This window comes from Aptenodytes forsteri, unplaced genomic scaffold (assembly GCF_000699145.1).
Source record: "Aptenodytes forsteri isolate BGI_AS27 unplaced genomic scaffold, ASM69914v1 Scaffold166, whole genome shotgun sequence".
Lineage (NCBI taxonomy): Eukaryota > Metazoa > Chordata > Aves > Sphenisciformes > Spheniscidae > Aptenodytes > Aptenodytes forsteri.
The window spans coordinates 4,094,098-4,111,559 of NW_008796110.1; the positions used below are offsets into that span (position 1 = coordinate 4,094,098).

General features: G+C 36.5%; 1 protein-coding gene across 1 annotated transcript in view; it reads left to right on the forward strand.

Annotated features, from left to right (window-relative positions):
• The window catches only part of CADPS2 (calcium dependent secretion activator 2), a 347,118-nt gene that overhangs the window by 255,639 nt on the left and 74,017 nt on the right, over positions 1–17,462 (forward strand). The window contains exons 16-18 of the mRNA XM_019474039.1: positions 5,390–5,453; positions 7,647–7,770; positions 10,368–10,388. Coding sequence (XP_019329584.1) covers positions 5,390–5,453; positions 7,647–7,770; positions 10,368–10,388 — 209 coding nt within the window. The remainder of the gene's footprint in view (positions 1–5,389; positions 5,454–7,646; positions 7,771–10,367; positions 10,389–17,462) is intronic.

Here is a 17,462-nt window from a genome sequence, read left to right on the forward strand (position 1 = left end):
ACAAGTGAAGTGAAAATAAAATAGTCTACCTGCAAAGAATTTTTGAATATATTAAATATGGAATAATTTATTTAGACAAGTGATTGTGCTTAAAATTTGTGTATTATGTGAGTTGTATTTTTCTATGGTAGAAAAGATTGTGCAAGAATCTGATTTTTGTCAATCCTTTTAAACTTTAAGCTTTCTGTAACTCTAACTAAGCAAATTGTCTGAATGAAAATGACTGAGCCATCACAATTTCTGGATTAGTACTGATCAGAAAAATCTTATGAGTAGAGAACATCTTTGATAGATGGCAGCCAAAACTTTTCTAGATGTCTAATGTCATTTTCTTGGTTTCATGGTATACTTATCTTTCCAAATCAGCTAAGGTCTGTCATCCTCAGTAAAGAGTTTGCCATATGTAAGGACTGTCAATACCAGTAGAAGATGTTTAGGGAAGGAGTACAAGAAACAGAGCAAACTTGGGGTGATATTTCCTTCTATTTTCTAGCAATTGATGGTTTATGAAGCTTAGCATAAACATGGCATGCAGACCACCAAATCTGTTAGTTTATCACACTAAGCCAACCTATCTGCCATCATTCTGTCAATCTAATCCTTTTTTAGAATATATTTATAGAAATTTTTTGTCTCTGTGTCACCTTACGACAACCAGTTCCACAGTTTAAATAGTGCTGTGTGAAACAGCTTTCTTTCATTTGGCAAGGCTGGCTGTAAGTTTGTTGGATGCCCCTCTGGTTTGATGAGGTAAGTGTCTAGTATTCATTGGTATATGTCATGTTCATAACTAGGTTGTCGGGGGGTTTTTGAGCACAGAGGACGTAGCAGTCTTCACTTGGGACTTCATCTCTGTATTAAACTAAAGAGAGCTAGGATTCTCCTTGGAGGGTATTCCTTTTGGGAAAAAATGATGTTCCCTTCCTTTATTTCCTTTAAAGATTCTTCTCTGACACAGTTCCTGTTTCCTGTCTTCCATAGGATTAAATAGCTCTTGCCAGAGAAGCGATACAGAGCAGCATAGGACAGAGTGCTTCCTACCCAGGTCTTGGAAAGGCAGGGGGAGAGTACTGACAAATCTGCAGGGGGAAGGAAAACTTGTTTCTGTGACAATATCTTCTCATGTTTGCTACAAAAAAAAAATGAAGGAGTATTGGAGCTGGGAGAAGACCTCTGGCCTGTGATTGGCATACTTATGACCATATCCTGTCAAGTTTATGGTAGAAACACAATTGCTGTAATTTCCAGTGAATATAGGTACTTTTACTCATACACAGTCAGTGAGAGTAGCTGTGGCCCAAAGAATATTGAAACAGCAGAAGTCTTCTGAGTATGTTCAGAGATAGGAGGGAGATGGGGGAACAAGAAGAGAGGCTAGGCATCTTTGGAATAATTCTGTTCACCTTCAGCCTTTCACGTGCATGACACTAATTAAAAAATGTATAATAATGTCTAAATAATTATTTGAGTTGGAACAAATATAGGTAAAACCCATCATGTCTGCTTACCTACACACTAGAGTATGTTGATGAGCTTGGGCTATATCAGTGACCATAAGATCTTTCTGCCTCGGTCTTGGTGGGTTTTGAGGGAATTCAAACAATGTTAGAAACTCCTCCTTGAGAGCAATTAAATGTGTCATTCAAAGATGAATGCCTCCATCCTTCAGAGGACTCTAAGGTTTGCCTTAAAATCCTGTTTAATCAAGGTAGACAAACAGTGCTCTGCCAGGTGAAGAGCAATTATTATATCTTTCTCTGAGCAAATGTTAGAAATAAAAAAAAAAAATAGGTGGAATGTCTGGATTTAAACGAGGATACTGGCATAATACTGGTAGAAGGAAGAATCAATAGTGCCCTGGAATCTGAATGTATAAAGCATATAAAGTCACAATATAGGACATCCTGATAAAGAATTGGTATTAGACTTTAAAAGAAAACCTAGACTCAAATAATGTAAGATCACCTGTATCATTAATTAACACAGAATAACCTTGGCTGTGAGATTGCTTTCTTAAGAAAAGTTGGTATTAAAACTACTCCATATTTCAATCCATCAAAATTGTTGTGATAACTGAAATGCTGAATATTTTGAAAAATACATTCAGCAGTAAAGATGGATGCAAAGCATGCACTTTCTCTGCTTTGACCTTACTGTCCCTGAGTGCCCTGTATTCCGGGCAGTCACCGGGCAGTCCCACCATCTCCCAAGCTGGCTTCCTGCTTCCACTGTTCTTTTTACTGTCAGTTTGAGCATCCATGCTGTTTACGCGTGCCCTAGAATATTTTAGAGGCTTTCATGTCCTCCATGTTTTACAGTTTTTAAATGCCAGATTCTCTACAATAACCTCTTTGTCTTTCTCATGGAGTCACATAGAGGGTTTTTTGTTTAGTTTTTTGACCACTTTTTTTTTTAATTGTGGCATGCATTTGACTTGGCTCCTACTTTTTTAATTTTCCCTCAGGCTGCTTGTAGGTTTCTTGCCTTTTCGATTGCTCCTTTAAGGTTTTGGCTTTTGTTTTTCAAGTTCTTCATTTTTTCATAGTTCCCATTCTTGAAATTGAATATACATGTACTGAATGTACATGTACTGAATTTTTTTTGCCTGTTCTCTTTTGCTACATTATTAAATTTTATTATTTTATGATCACTACTACAGAGCACCTCTCCTGCTCTGCACCTCTCAAACTATGTCCTGTTCACATCTGAGACCAAATCCAGAATAGCATCTTTTCTTGTGGGTCCTAAATTAGCTGTCCAAGGAAGCAATTCAAAACTGTGTCCCAAAATATTATCGTTATATCTCATGAGACATTGATCAAGTGTACATGTGTATAGTTGAAATCTCTTACTATTTGTCATCAATTTGCAGCTTCTCTAATGTCACTTAACATTTCCTAATCACTCTCATCATCCTAATTAGGGGGTCAGTGGTACAGACTTTCAAGCACTTTTTTTTTATTCCGTAATATGTCAGAGCTTTTCTAAGCTTTGCCCTCGCTCCATTGCTTTGCATTGCATGCACTGGTCAGCTATCTTTGTGGACAATTTAACTGAAGACTGTATTTCTCTTCCTGCCTTTTTAGAGGTACACTGAACATTTGCTATGTCCACTCAGGTCACTAGGTCACACCCATCTGAAACAGATTCTCTCCCATGCCTGTCAGCTAACCCGCAGCTTCCAGTTTTAATACTCCCCTATGGTCTTTTTAATTTTAATTTTCATTGCTATCAGCCTGGTTCCATTATGATTAAGATGCAGTCTGCCCATCCCGTGCTGGTGGCTCTCATCTAAACTATTTCCCAGTTCTTAAGGTACTTAAAGCTTTCCTCTCTGTCATCTTACCTACCCACTGAGACTCCAGATCTCTGCCTGCCTCTCAGGCAGCTAATGTGGAAGAGCCAATATTTCAGAGAAAGCTGCCATGAGGGTCTTGGACTTTAACCTCTTGCCTGGCTGTGTGAATTTAATCTCTAAAGTCTTCCTCCTACACTTCTGTATGTTGCTGGTACTAATGTAGACCATGAGTGCTGCTCCTTCTCTATTCTCCCCTAGGTAACTTATAAAAACATGTCCTGAGGTCCACTGCCTTTGTACCCAGCAACTAACTTACTGCTTGGTCCTCTTGGATGTCACAGACCCGATTGTCCATATGTCTAATAATTGAATTGACCACTGTCACCATCTACGTCTCCCTATCCTTAAAGATCCCCTCAGCTGTGGGAGCATCTTTGCCACAGTCAGACAGTGTGAAATCGGCTGCCATAGGGGTTTTATCTAAGAGATTGAATTTCTCCTTGCCAGCAAGATGCTGCTTCCCTGCCTCTTCAGCAGCACAGAGGCGGGACTGCTGAGTGTCCCTTTAGGCCTCTATTGTGAACATTTCCTTTTCTTTAAGCTGCTTATCTCAAGAAAACAACTCTTCTCTGTCAGAAGCTCCTTGCACTAATTGCACACATAAGCTTGCTGCCCATGTTGTACTCATACATATTGTCTCTGCAATAAACTGAGTAATCCCTATTCTACTGTGGGACTTCTGTCTGCATCATGAACTTAAAACGGGTTGGGGTTTGGAAGCTTGTTATGTTATTTACATAACATACCTGGAACATAACATTGCAGAACATACCTGGAAGGAAGTCTTTGATTTGAAATATTAAATATCATCAAGAAATGAGTGAATTTTATTCAAAAACTACCTTTAGAGGTTGATAGGAATAAACAGTGGGAAAGACAAGTCAAGGATTGTGGAAATATATTGAAAAGGGAGGAGGAGACAAAACACCTAAAGATGTGTTCTGTTTTAAGATGACTTAATGCCTAAAGGTCATTAAATCTGCTTTGCTAATTTGTTAACCTGTCCCCGAAAATTGTTAGCCCTACAGTAGGAAAGAAACAAAATGAGGCAAAGCAAATACTGGAATTCTTGCTGCAGGAAATCCTTTTTTGACCTCATTTACAGGGCTTTATTTTGGTTGACCAAAATGTATATCTAAAATTCACTGGTCTGAATCTTTATCATTAGAAAATATTTTACTATTGGAAAACATTAGAATATGAGGCTACCATTCTCAGTGAGTAATAATAAGAAAAGCATAATCTCAGCAAAGTAAAAAATCCTTTTTCCAATTGGGGATATCCCAGCTAGATTTTATAGACAGGATTAAAAGAGGTTACAGTTGCCTGAGCACTGTAGTCTCGTTGAGCTGATATATTGGATCATTCAGTAGACAAAAATTAAAAACAAAGCTATGAATGGGATCACTTTTTAAATTTACATAATTTTAGAAGTATCGAGACAGAAGTGGGTATGGTTTAAGTTGTAGCTGATAAAATTTAAGATAACATAAAATGCTTTTCCAAGCTATTTATGATATAACAGGAAAAATTATGGAATATCTGCAGGCATTTTTATTCCTATATATCTCTAGAAACTTAAATATCTGACATTATATCCTTATGTTAATCCAATATTAAAACAAGATATAATATACAGAGTGCTACTTCACAGCTCCAGTAGCTGTCATGGCTACATGAGAAATAGTACCTCTTTCCAGGAAGATGACAAGTAAGCTCATCAGAGACCATTAAATATCCTTCATAGATGAGAAGGTGGAAGTGATGCTTGTTGCCTTTTGTATTTTTTCTGTATTTAGGCCTGGGCTGCTGGTGGGCTGATACTGCTGTACTATGTATATGCTCCATGGTAGACTACTGAAGAGGCCTTCTGCTTTCATTGGTACTTCATGTATGGGAGTCTTCTGCTAACATAATTTAATGCAAGTTGTGTACATTTACATCTGAAAGTAAATTCCTAACTTAGGTATTATAATTCTGATCATTTTCTCTTCCTCTTTTTCCTTTTTCATTTTTTTTTTACTTTTTAAGATACTGTTTCCCTTTTGGACGTCCTGAAGGAGCTTTAAAAGCCACACTTTCATTACTTGAAAGGGTAAGTTTGAGAACATGTTTTAAATTCTGCTTGAGTACTAAGCCTGCATTTGTCTTTTGCATTCAGGCTACTGAAAGCAGAGTCATGTCTTCTCAGGTATTTTACTTGTTTTAATTGTTCACTGGGAGGTTTTTTTCTCAATGTCTTCCACACAGGCAAACAGCTGTTTTCTATAGGACTTATTTATTGGACTTGCACTTCAAGCCACTGTAGTGACTTTCTGTTTCTTTATAATTTAACAATTACCCAGCATTGCCTCTAAAGCAGTACAAGCCTACTCTACACGCCCCCTTCCCTGCTTTCTATGACTTCTATGCTGCTGAAGTTGTCTATACTGATATGTAACATTAAAAAGCTTCTATATAATCCAAATAATCTTCCATAAGTGCATAATCTGAGTCAATTTAAGAAGAAAAAGCTATATGCAGCAAAACTGACATGGGCAGCTATAAATGTAAACTCCTGCTCGGCAAATCCTCTTGTATTGACTGGAAGGGAGAAGACCTCGTAATGGTAAAAACATCTCAGTCATCTCTGAGGAAAGAGAACTTTAAATTCCAGCAGAGATTCCAGAGGAATTGTATCAGCAGGAGCCCAATGAAGGTACGAATTCAAAAAAAGCTTAGATCCCAGTCTGTATAGCTTTGCCAAAATCTGAGAGGTCTGGTCCCAGGGAGTGTCAGTTGTTCTGCACTGCAGAACACTCCATGGATAGAGGTTCTGCCTTAGAAAACCTCTGCCATATTCAAAAACACATAGAGAGTCTGGGTATATATGTTTTCTTTCACTTACAATCTCAGTGATCATAGTGCTGTGTAGACTCCTTTGTGTTACATGAAACAGCCATTTCCACTCAGTGTTCCTGCTGTTATGAATGGTAATGGTACGCTATCTGGTGCTCAAGCAACACCGTTGTCGGTCTTGACTGGGAATAAATGTGCATGCCTATACTTGTGGATGCAAAATGGGTTAAAAACATTTTCTTTTACCTGTCTTGAAAATTTTGAAAAAAAATCAGATCCAGAATAAAAGTTTTTGAATACTGTATTTTCACTTGTTGATAACCCAGAAGTTATGCATTAGAAAGAAGCAAGTTAAGAAAGGTAGATATGTCATATGTGTGTGCAAGTAATGGAAGAAGTCTGCTTTGCAACAATATCTTCCTAATAGCTTCTCTGTTGTTGAACCTGATTCTTTTCTACCATATCCTTTCCCAGACCATATCTCTTCCTTCCTCCCTTTAACGGTAGTTTTTAGATATGTTTTATAAGCTTGTCTGGGGATCCACTGGAGAAGCATTTTTAAAAGGTTGTGAGTTATCTGAAATTTTACTATTTACATTAAAATGTTGTAAAAATATGTTGAGTTTTGTTTACACCTACCTGTTGAAAGTTAATGGAGTATAGAATTAAAGTAAAAATGCAAGTGAATTATTAACAGTATTTATTCCATATTTTTTATAGTAATCCAGAGAATGTAATGTTGCATTCATATAAAGAGGTATATATTCTCAGTTTACCTCACTTGCAACAGGTGATCCATTTTATCAAAGTCCAATATTTTAAAAATTAATAGACTTTAAAAACTGGCAGGTTTTGAAAAGCTTTATATGATCTGTTCTTCTACTTGTCCATAATAAAATATTCCACCAGAAGTTCAATATTTTCCCTGCCTACTATAGATGACTGTTTTTCACAGCAAGGACATGCTGAATTTGAATAACTTTGTGAAGGAAGAAAAGCAAGTTGGTATTAGCTAGCTCTGATGGTGTTGTTCACAGTTTCTCCTTTACACTGTTGAAGAGTCAATGGTTATGCAATGGTGGAAGCTTTTCCACAGGTGAGAACCAAACACATTTCCACATCCGCATCTTTAGTGGGCACCATGATCCAGCCCATCCACAGAATGCTCTTGTTATACTGGTCTTGGTGTCACCCAAAAGAAGACTGACTGGCATGCTGCAAGATGCCAAACAGTAGGGGTATTGTTTATAAATACCATATAGGCAGTCAAACCAGGGTTGAACAGAAACCTTCAAAGACAAATATCTAGTTCCATCAGCTGAAATAGTTCCTTTTTGATTTCTGCCTTTAATCATTATCAGATCCGTAGTAACTTTACGGTACTTTTATCCTTTTCCCTTGGGTTTTGGGTAATGAGTGTAACCAAGTGGTATAATTGTCTCTGACACAGGTTTTAATGAAAGATATTGCCACTCCCATACCAGCAGAAGAGGTGAAGAAAGTGGTTAGAAAATGTCTGGAGAAGGCTGCCTTGATCAATTACACTCGACTTACAGAATATGCCAAAATAGAAGGTTAGTACAGCAATCAACTGCCAAAGTGGCTGTAAAAGCCAACAATGCCTATTAACTGAATATTCTGTGAGCAGCCTTTTCCCTTTCCTGAACAAACCCCTACCACAGCAAGGGGAAATGTCTCATTAAAATCTCAGCTGGTGAACTATGGAGCTTTTTCCTATTCATTGCTTTAATATGCCTCCTGGGACCCTGTTTGAATGGAAGACTAGGACTTCTTAATTTAAGTTGCCCTTTGTTCTTACTTTTGAGTTCTCCATAAATCTAAAAGGTTGTTTATGGGTTATTTTTTATTTCTCTAACTATTTCTAGTAATTAAACTACTGACAGGAAATTCTTTCCTTATCAGCAGCAACAGTACCTTGCAACTTGAAAACTCTGGGTATAGATGCCTTTCTGATGTATGTATAAGGCAGACAGATAGATAAGTGTTATTTATTTTTGCTGTTGTGTTGTCAGACGTATAATAATAACCTGATGATTAAAACCTTAATTACATCCTGATTTCCTGGATGAACTAATGGGACAAAATACTAGATCTGATGGTAAACAGCATTTTTTCTGGAATTTATGTATGTTCTAGAATGTATACCATGAAATGAACTAAGATTTTGCTCAAAAAAATTGGCTAAGATACACAATGTCATTTTAATATTTGTAAACCTTATGTAGAACAAAAAGGAAGTAATAATAGTCAAATGCCTCGTCAAGACCCATCTGTTATTCTCCATAAAGTGCAGAAAGCTTGAGATATACCTGTACAGATATATTCAGGAGTAGAAAACAGTGTGTGTGCATCTATACAACTGTTCTTTTGGAGGTAGAGTCAATTAACAGGAAAATATATGAAGGATGAATTCTGCTTTAAAAAAATCCCTTTTTTATGCATAGTATGTTTTTCTATAGCATGTATTTCTAGCAATATACTGGAAGAAATAGAGTTATCATAGCAACAAAATGAAGAAGCCTCATATGTTTAGCAATATTATAAAGCCAACTTTTTTTCTTTTTTCCATGTCTGCTCAAATTCTCTGAAAAACATGAGTTAACCAATCTCACAAGTGATTAACCAAAAACCCATCTCATCACTATAGCAACCAGTATTATATCATGGGAGTAACAACATGAAACCATCTTAGTAACCAGTTTATCATAATTAATTATGATATCATGTTGTGTTAAAGAAAGAAGGATGAATATTAAATCTATTCTGGAAAACAACAAAGCAAAAATAACTGTTTTCCTTAGTTTTTATCTTTCTGTATTCATAAAGGGGATTTTTTAATGTTCAGTATTTCAGTCTTTCAGCAAACCTGTTGAAATAATGGGTATAAAAATTGAAACATTTTTAAAAGATGACAAAAGCATGCAAAAGATATCTAAACTCACTGACACTAAATTGGATTGGAAAAGTTTTTTACAGTGATGTAAATACACCTTTGCCCAGGATTTTTAACTATATCCTAGACAATTGTGGCAGTTCCACTGCAAGTAGCAAATTTTGCACTTTAAAATATGCACACTGTTAACACTGCAGTAAGCTGGAACAGCACATAAAACTGCCGTCCATCCCATGGCATATTTTGACTTGCAAATGTCTTTTTGGATTTATTCTTTTGATTGAAACACAACTAGATTTCTGTAACTAGTTTTACACTCATGTAATTGTAAACCCAAAGCACAATAGATAATTGCATATAGAAGTCTAGTACCTCAACGAGAAATAGGCTGAGTACTTTTCTGAGAATAAAGTAGAGTACTATTTGAAAGTGAAGGGCTCCAGCATCATAACATCAGAAAATTAAACACATCATTGATTTTCAGTAGCAATGAGACCTGTATTCGTCTCTTTCTATACTCTGGTCATTACAAATATGCTACATTTTTACCAATATAAATGTAATAGTTTTCAGCAATAGGTTCCATTCTGCTTCTTTAGGTTTATGGGAGCGTTATTGTATCTGTGCACTGAAATTATGTTGTTCTCTTGAAAGTAATTCATGTTAGTGTTTGCATTAATTGCTTACTCCTCAAATTGCATACAGAAAGCATATAATCATTATCTTTATAACATTACTGATGTCCTCAAATGTAACTGTCATACATTTTGGGGATTTTTGTCCTATTCTTTGAATATTTCTTCAGTGAACAACATCATATCAGTCAGTCAAAATGCAACTATTGCATGATAATATCAGCTATAGACCAATAGTAACTGCCTAAAAAGCAGAGATGCAAAGAGGGCTCTAACAAAAATAATATTCTTGTATTCTTACATTCTTGTATTTTTTTACTGTTATTTATGTTTCTAAATTCCCAGGCACAGTATGGATGCAAACTCAGCCCGTAAGCCTGAAATAGAGACTATATAGAACTGGTAAATAAAAATATACTACCTAAACACATACACCATTTGTCCCTCAGCTGACAAAACCCATCACTTGGATGAGCTGATTGTCAGGACTCTCACTGCTATACTCAAGATTTTAAGATTTTAACTCCTTATTTGCTATTTAGTCTACCCTAATGAAATTAAGATAGTTACATTTCTGTAATGGTGTTTTTCTTCTCTCTTTTTTTGTTTGTTTTATATTTAGCAACAGCAGAAAAGGACTCAGGTGATTACTATTTGTGTGCATGTCTGCATGTAGTACAGATGTAGTGTGTTGTGTCTGTTGTTCTATTATTTTTGTTGATTTCAACAATACCAAGATATTGACCAGAACAGGTGTGAACATTAAAATTCATATTGATGTATTATAGTCCATGCATTCTTCATTTACACTGATACTTAACTACGATGTGCATATTTATTAGCAATTTAGGTAATTTTATAATTTGGATAATGATGCAGTTGTAGTTTCTGTGAAAGAGGTGTAACTAAGTGATGCAGAAAAGCTTGGCTGTTAAATTAAAAATCAGTTTGTGTATTTAGAGAAATGTAATTTCATAGTCATTGGCAAAAATGGTCTCAATTTTTTAATGGGAATGCTGGATTTATTGATGAAGATCTTGATAGGAGAACTAATTTTGTAAAGCTGGTTTTACATTTCTCTGATACGGCTTTGTTTAGTGGTATGTTTATTTTTCTAGTTACAGCAGAGTTTTGGGAGGGTGGTAGTTCTTTGTGTTCCTCATTTCATGAAGCTGATATGTTGTATATTCTCCAATAGTGCAGAGAGGTTTTTTGAGTGCTTATATCCAAATATTTAACAGAGTGATCATAAAAAGAGCATAGCTGAAGTAGTATTTGTGGCTGAGTAGTATTGGCTGCATAGAAGTATGAGGGATTGTGCATATACTTTGAAATATATGCATGCACTACTTTGTCTTACCTTTTTTAAAGACGTACACACAGACCCAATGGAAGCATCAATGATCATGATGCTTTGTGGGGTTTCCACAAATATCAACCACAGTTGTGGGAAGGGGCACTGAGCTGGTAGCTTTCTCAGGATGAAATCATTTTCCATTTGGAAAGACAGACTGGGGTGATGACTTTAAAAAAAGTAGGTTTTATAATTTGCTAGTATTTTTTGCTTGTTTACTGGCTAAGGAAGCTGTTCCGCAAAAAAAAGGATCATCTTTCTCCCTTCAAGCCCCTCATTGGCAAGAAGCTCCATTTTGAACTACTTTCATGCAACCTTTAAAGTCATTGTTCATAACTGAAGATTCAAAAAATTCCATTGGTTCCCAAAACTTCCACTGGTTTTCATGTGAAAGCTTTAAATGCCCTGGAAATAGAAGAGCTCTGTTTGGAATTGTTAAAAAAGAGAGCAGACGATGCATTGGTGGTATGGGCATTCATGCCACAACCTGTTAGAATGAGTTGATACAAGCTCACGCTGATCAGGTAATCTCCTGATCCCCTCTGATCAACAGGGAGAGGTTCATTAAGCAGGTGATTCAGAGTACTTGGAGGCTCCTTCAACAATTTCTCTGTGAAAGGACCAATCTCATGCCATCAAATACCTATGCACCCTAAGAAAGTTTCCCTACTAGGTAAGATACCTGAAGCTTAGATAGCACAAATATTCCATTTAGTATTTTTATGCCTAGAAGTATTGAAGAAAATATCTCTTCAAATTAGAAATTTAGAAAAATGTCAAAAATAATTTGTGAAATGAGAAAACTCATTTTAGAGTTTGCGTCCTTTGACCTTTCAGTCTAAAACCTCAGTTGTACACTTTTATATAATGTGCATCACCTCAAGTACACATCTTCTTTGTGCCACATGCTTGCTATTCTTATTTTTTCTCAGGCTCATTATATCAGAAATACAGACCATTAAGCACCGATGACACAGTTACAAGAACAGAAAAAAAAGAAAGTCTGTACCTGATTTCAGTCATTTTACATTAGGTTTATGCACGCTTTGAAATAAATTATTGCCATGTTCTTAAGATAGGATAGTAAAGCTGTCCCTTAAGTGACCTGGCAAATAACTATATTACAGAATGGATGAGAGGAAAGCCTATCACATACAGTAAATGGAAATTCACTGTGTGAGTTAGGTGAAGCTAGAGGTTTATAGCCTGTGTTTATAACTTAATTGCTTAATTAAATTCTGCTTCTGACTAAAAATGCAGCTGAAAATTAATCAGACAATTCAGAAAAATTAATTTTATTGAATGGAGTAAATAGACTGTGTTCCACCAGAATTTTGTGTCCCATTGAACCCATTTCTCTGATGCAAAAGATGAAGCAGCTGAAAGGAATCCCAATGAAATTATATTTTTGCCTGGCTAACAGGGCCAAATCCTGCTCCTGTTGGTGTCGCTAGCTAAACTCCTACAGATTTCATCATGAACTTGATGTACGGTATGCTTAGCCCTAATACCATATGTTGCATTGTTGTGGAAAATAAGGAAAAACTATTTATTGATAACTATTATTTACCCTTTAACTTGTGCACTAGATACTGTATACAGTCTTGAATTGCAGGAGTGTCCTTGTTAGGTAATACAGAGGTGAACATGCAAATTCTTTTTGTTGGGAGAATCCTTTTTCAGCAGTGTGGTTGCCAGGTTCCCAGGTCTATTCCCCAAGAGCTCTCATTTTCACAGTCTCAGTTGAACAAGACTCTGAATGCTTTCCCAGAAGACGGTGGTTACTTTCTTAATGGCAGACACAGTGGTATAAGCAGCACTTGCATCAACAGGATTTGTTTGCAGGCAGGATGACATTTTATTTAGCACTCCCATGTCGTTGTACTATTATGAATATAGAACAGCTTTTTTCAATAAAAATTACATTTGCAATGACAATTATACAGGGTTCAGCATGTCATTCCTTATGACGTGTACAGCTGAAATTCTCATGGAGTAGCTAATCTGTTCAGTCAGTATAATTGCCATTATGGGGAGAACAGCAGCAAACCTCCTATTACAATTTTGAACTATGTCTAAGAACTCTCATATAATGCCCTTGTAGTTTGCAGCAAGGGTTTATAATTTTTCAAGGAGATGATCACAGCATCAATATGTGAAAATCTCTTTTTAAGTATAAACCGTTTTCATTTCAGCACATGCTGCCTTTGAGACTTCACTACCTGAAAGTACTTTTTAGATCATTTTGTGTATGGCATATTTTCCTGTCTTATTCAGGATTTAACTTGAGTTAACTCTTCCTACAGATAATGTTGAACATAACTGGACCTGCTAGATGCTGAGGCCAGAGGCAAATAGCATTCTTCAGATGCATTTTGCATAGCTTCCAATGAACAGCTTATAGAAATTTGCATGCCTCCCTCACCTGTTTTCTCTCCTTCAAAAAAGATGGCCTTCCTTATACAGAATTCATATTTTTTACTTATACTTTATACACATCCATTAACGCACACAGAGAGTAATAAAATACTTCATTTATTCCTTCACAGAAATGAATGGGTTTCCCCATTTAAATTTATTTGAAATCTGAGTGGCTGAGGAGTAATGGACTCTGCCAGGGCTGCTGTAATTGCCTAAAAGAAGTGATAGAAACTTACATGTAAATACATTTTTCAGCACAAGGGCTTTACCTTGCTGTGGAGGAAAAAAGGGACTGGGTTAGGGATTAAAGTGGTAAATGGCTGTGAAGCGAACAGGGTGGTATCTGTCGTTGTCCATATATATTCATTTCTGAGGCAATAGACAGATTGTAAAGATTTGAGTTATTAGGTAGTTGTCTTTTAACTCATTATTTTTAAGTCTGTAGTAACTGAATATACTGGGCTCCTTCTGCCAATCAGTTTTAATAAAAGGAATGAGAATAAATTCGATTAAAATCAGAGCAAATAGTTACTGTGTAGTGTGCAATTGCTCAAAGACAAATCACAGTTGTCATCCCAATATTTGTTTCTATCAAACAGACTGCCAAAGGCTGAATAACTGTTAACTCCATACAATAGAAGGTCAGGAGCAACTCAACAGTTTGCTGTTTTTTAAAGGACATCGATCGTTAACATACTCATTACATACAAGTTTCTAAAGGAAGGGTAGTATGTAAATGCCCTCAAGGCTCAGAAGGATCTATCTGACTTAAAAAGAAGAACACTACAAACATTATTGAAACTGAGAAGGCAAGTGGAGAGAGTCATTGTACCTGGAGAGGACTTGATTAAAGCTCTCCATGCATGTTCATTTCACTGAACAAACAAAAACGAATGAGTTGCACAGCGGCATACCACCTTCTTGGTCTGTGTTGTGCAACTAAATGGAAAGAAGAGGATATGGGCAAATATCCCTGATTTCAGTTTTGGAGCAGAGGTCTGGAAAAGAACCCCTGGATTGTTAGGTCCACGTCCTGATACCTCCTTTGTAAAGGCACCCACATCCTCTCTTAACAGCTGGGCTGAGTCAGTCTTTGTCACTGCTCTTCCCGTTTTCCGCCCCCTGCTTCACCCATATGAAGGCCATTTCAAGTCCTGTTTGCTCTATAGGTGTAGGAATCACCTTACAGTCAAATTAGTTCCTAGTTTTTAGCATGCTAACCTTGTCCTATATCCCTAATGAAGGGTAATGAAGGATAGCTCCCTCCTTCATTAGCATTTCATCATCTCCAATTCCTCCTCACCCTATGATGCATTTTTAGACAATTGTTTGACAATAGACAACCTAGGCTTTCATCACCTTGTCTCAGTGTTTTAGCCTCCTGTTCTTCATTTGTATCATCTTAGGAGCCTTTCTCTATTAAACTTTGAATTCCGCCTTCTTGAACATTGGTGACCAGAACTGTGCAGTCATCCCCATGAGATGCCTTACACAGTACTAGTAGTACTATTATACCAGAAATGCTTAATCTAATATACTCAAGGAACACTTGTCTTTTCATGTGTATATCATGCTTGTGGCACACAGCCATTCTGTGAAAGGTTAATTCAATCCAGTCTTCAGAGTTTTGATCATTTCCAGCTGATGAGTTCCCAGTTTATAGTAAATGTTTATTGCTGTTCATGTGTCAAAATGTATTGCCCTCCCTCTTAAAGTATTAAATTTTGTTTCTCTCTTTCATTCTTTGGACTTATCCAATTCTTGTTACTGCATTTTGACCCTGCTGTCTATTGCCAGTGTTTTACAACATCGTCATCAGTGCACTCCTAATATTTATTCTGAAGTCGTCGGTGAAAATATTAAGGAAGCTCAGCCCTAAGATGGATCTTCAAGGATTCCTCAAGAAATCTTTCTTTGCTGTTTCTCAACACTACCCATTGCCTTTGTCTCAAGGCAGCTTCTTTATCCAAGACGTAGTTTCTTTTTTAATCCTCATTTTCTTCAGCTTAACTGGTAGTTTTCCCATGAGGCACAGTATCAAATGCTTTAGTAAAGTCAGAACAGATGAGATCTACTGAATTTCTTTTCTAAGAAAATATCCTATCAAGAAAAGCTACTGCACAAGTCTAGTGCGACCTACCTTTGCAAATCTGTGGTACATTTTATTCTGTTCTTTTCTAAAAATATCCTATCAAGAAAAGCTACTGCACAAGTCTAGTGCGACCTACCTTTGCAAATCTGTGGTACATTTTATTCTGTTTTCTGTTCATTCTATGTCCTCAATTAGTCATTTCTTCAAAATTTGTTTTAAAGAAGTTAATAATTGTCAACATTATTTTACCCTCCTCCTTACCTGCCACCATTAGATTTGCTATTGTCATCTTTCAGTAACTCCCTAAAATTCAGACTCTTAAAATTATTAGATTTTTTTAAAAACCCTTGTTACTAAGTCTGCGCTTTCAAGTGCCAGTTTTCTCTCAGTCTAGGATGTCAGTTATTCAGGTCCCTTCATTATGGAGCTCTTCAGTTTGCCATGTTTGTTACCTCTGAATTTTATTCTACAGGAACAGAAAGTGCTGAGAACATTAGTTCTTTCCCCTTTTGAAGAGAAATTAGAAGTGAGGGAAAGGAAGAAAATACCAACTGCTAGTATCTGTGTTGCCAAAACTAGAATACAAAGAATCATAAATCAGGTGCCATTGATCAGTAATCAAAAATTGAGATTTCTTTTCATCTCTGCCTTTTTCATTTTGCTTTTACCTCTTCAAATTTGTTGTTTCATTTTTTTCCAGCTTCACATGAGCCAAAAGATTTCCTTTTTAAAAAAAAAAAAAAAATCTGTGATTGTCCCATGAAGGTAATTCCATTGAATACTATGATAAATTTTAAAAACCGGAAAACATTGAGTGTGACCCACTTTATAAAATGATAGGTTATAGACTAGGAGATGTAAACTCTTTCTACAAATCTCATAATCTCTCTGTACATAGGTGATAATGGTAATTAATTTTTTTTTTTTTTTTGTCCCTAGAATTTAAAATCCTATTGAATTCTTAGAAAGCAATTACGGGAAGACTGGTTTCAACTTCATAATTAAAGCTAAATTCCATTATTTATATAAGGCTAGAATTTTTTTTTAATCAGAAGAATATAGGATGTCCTCCCAGATGTCCGCTCCTTACTTTTTTATGCAGAATTAATTCTGTGAGAATTTGCAAGAAAATCCACCACAGTCAAATCGAAATTATCTGTGGGTGGATTATCCCAGTTGTGGATTAACTCTGGAGAGTCGGTTCAGGTCTAGTAACATGTTAGCTCCAGTTTATTGATGTTTGTACTGCTTTTGATACAAGTCTAGAAGCAATCTTGCTGGTTTCACATGTCAAAAAGTCCAAATTAATGGGCCCTACTGGAGCAGAGTTGGCTCCATACAGCTCAAATTATGATGTATCTATATTATCAAATTATATTATGGCCTGTTTTACTGCAGGGCTTCCCTGTCATCCCCTCTGCATCAATATGAGTTCACTCCCAGGCTCCTATTTGGAGTGAATCAGTCAGATTCCTTGGCAAGAGAGCTGGTATAGAATAAAGGATGGCTCATTTAGGCCCAATGCACTACAATTGGATTTGGAAAGAAGCACGTAAGATTTAGGTCCCTCTGCACAATATCCAAACAGGCAATATTCCTTCAGAAACTCCAAAACTTGCTCAGGCCATGCACTGCTGTGTGTGCAGCACATCCTGGAAGGAGTTTGACGGCCAGCAGTCATCGCGTTATCTGCTCTCCTGTGGGTCTAATTCTGGCACATGCATAGAAACGACCTAGTTGATGGTCAGACACCACCATTAGTAGACATCTTGCACTTTCTCCAGGCTTGAATGCTGGTAGCATTAATGTTACGCAGCACAACAGCTGAGTGCTGCCAGCGACCAGGGCAA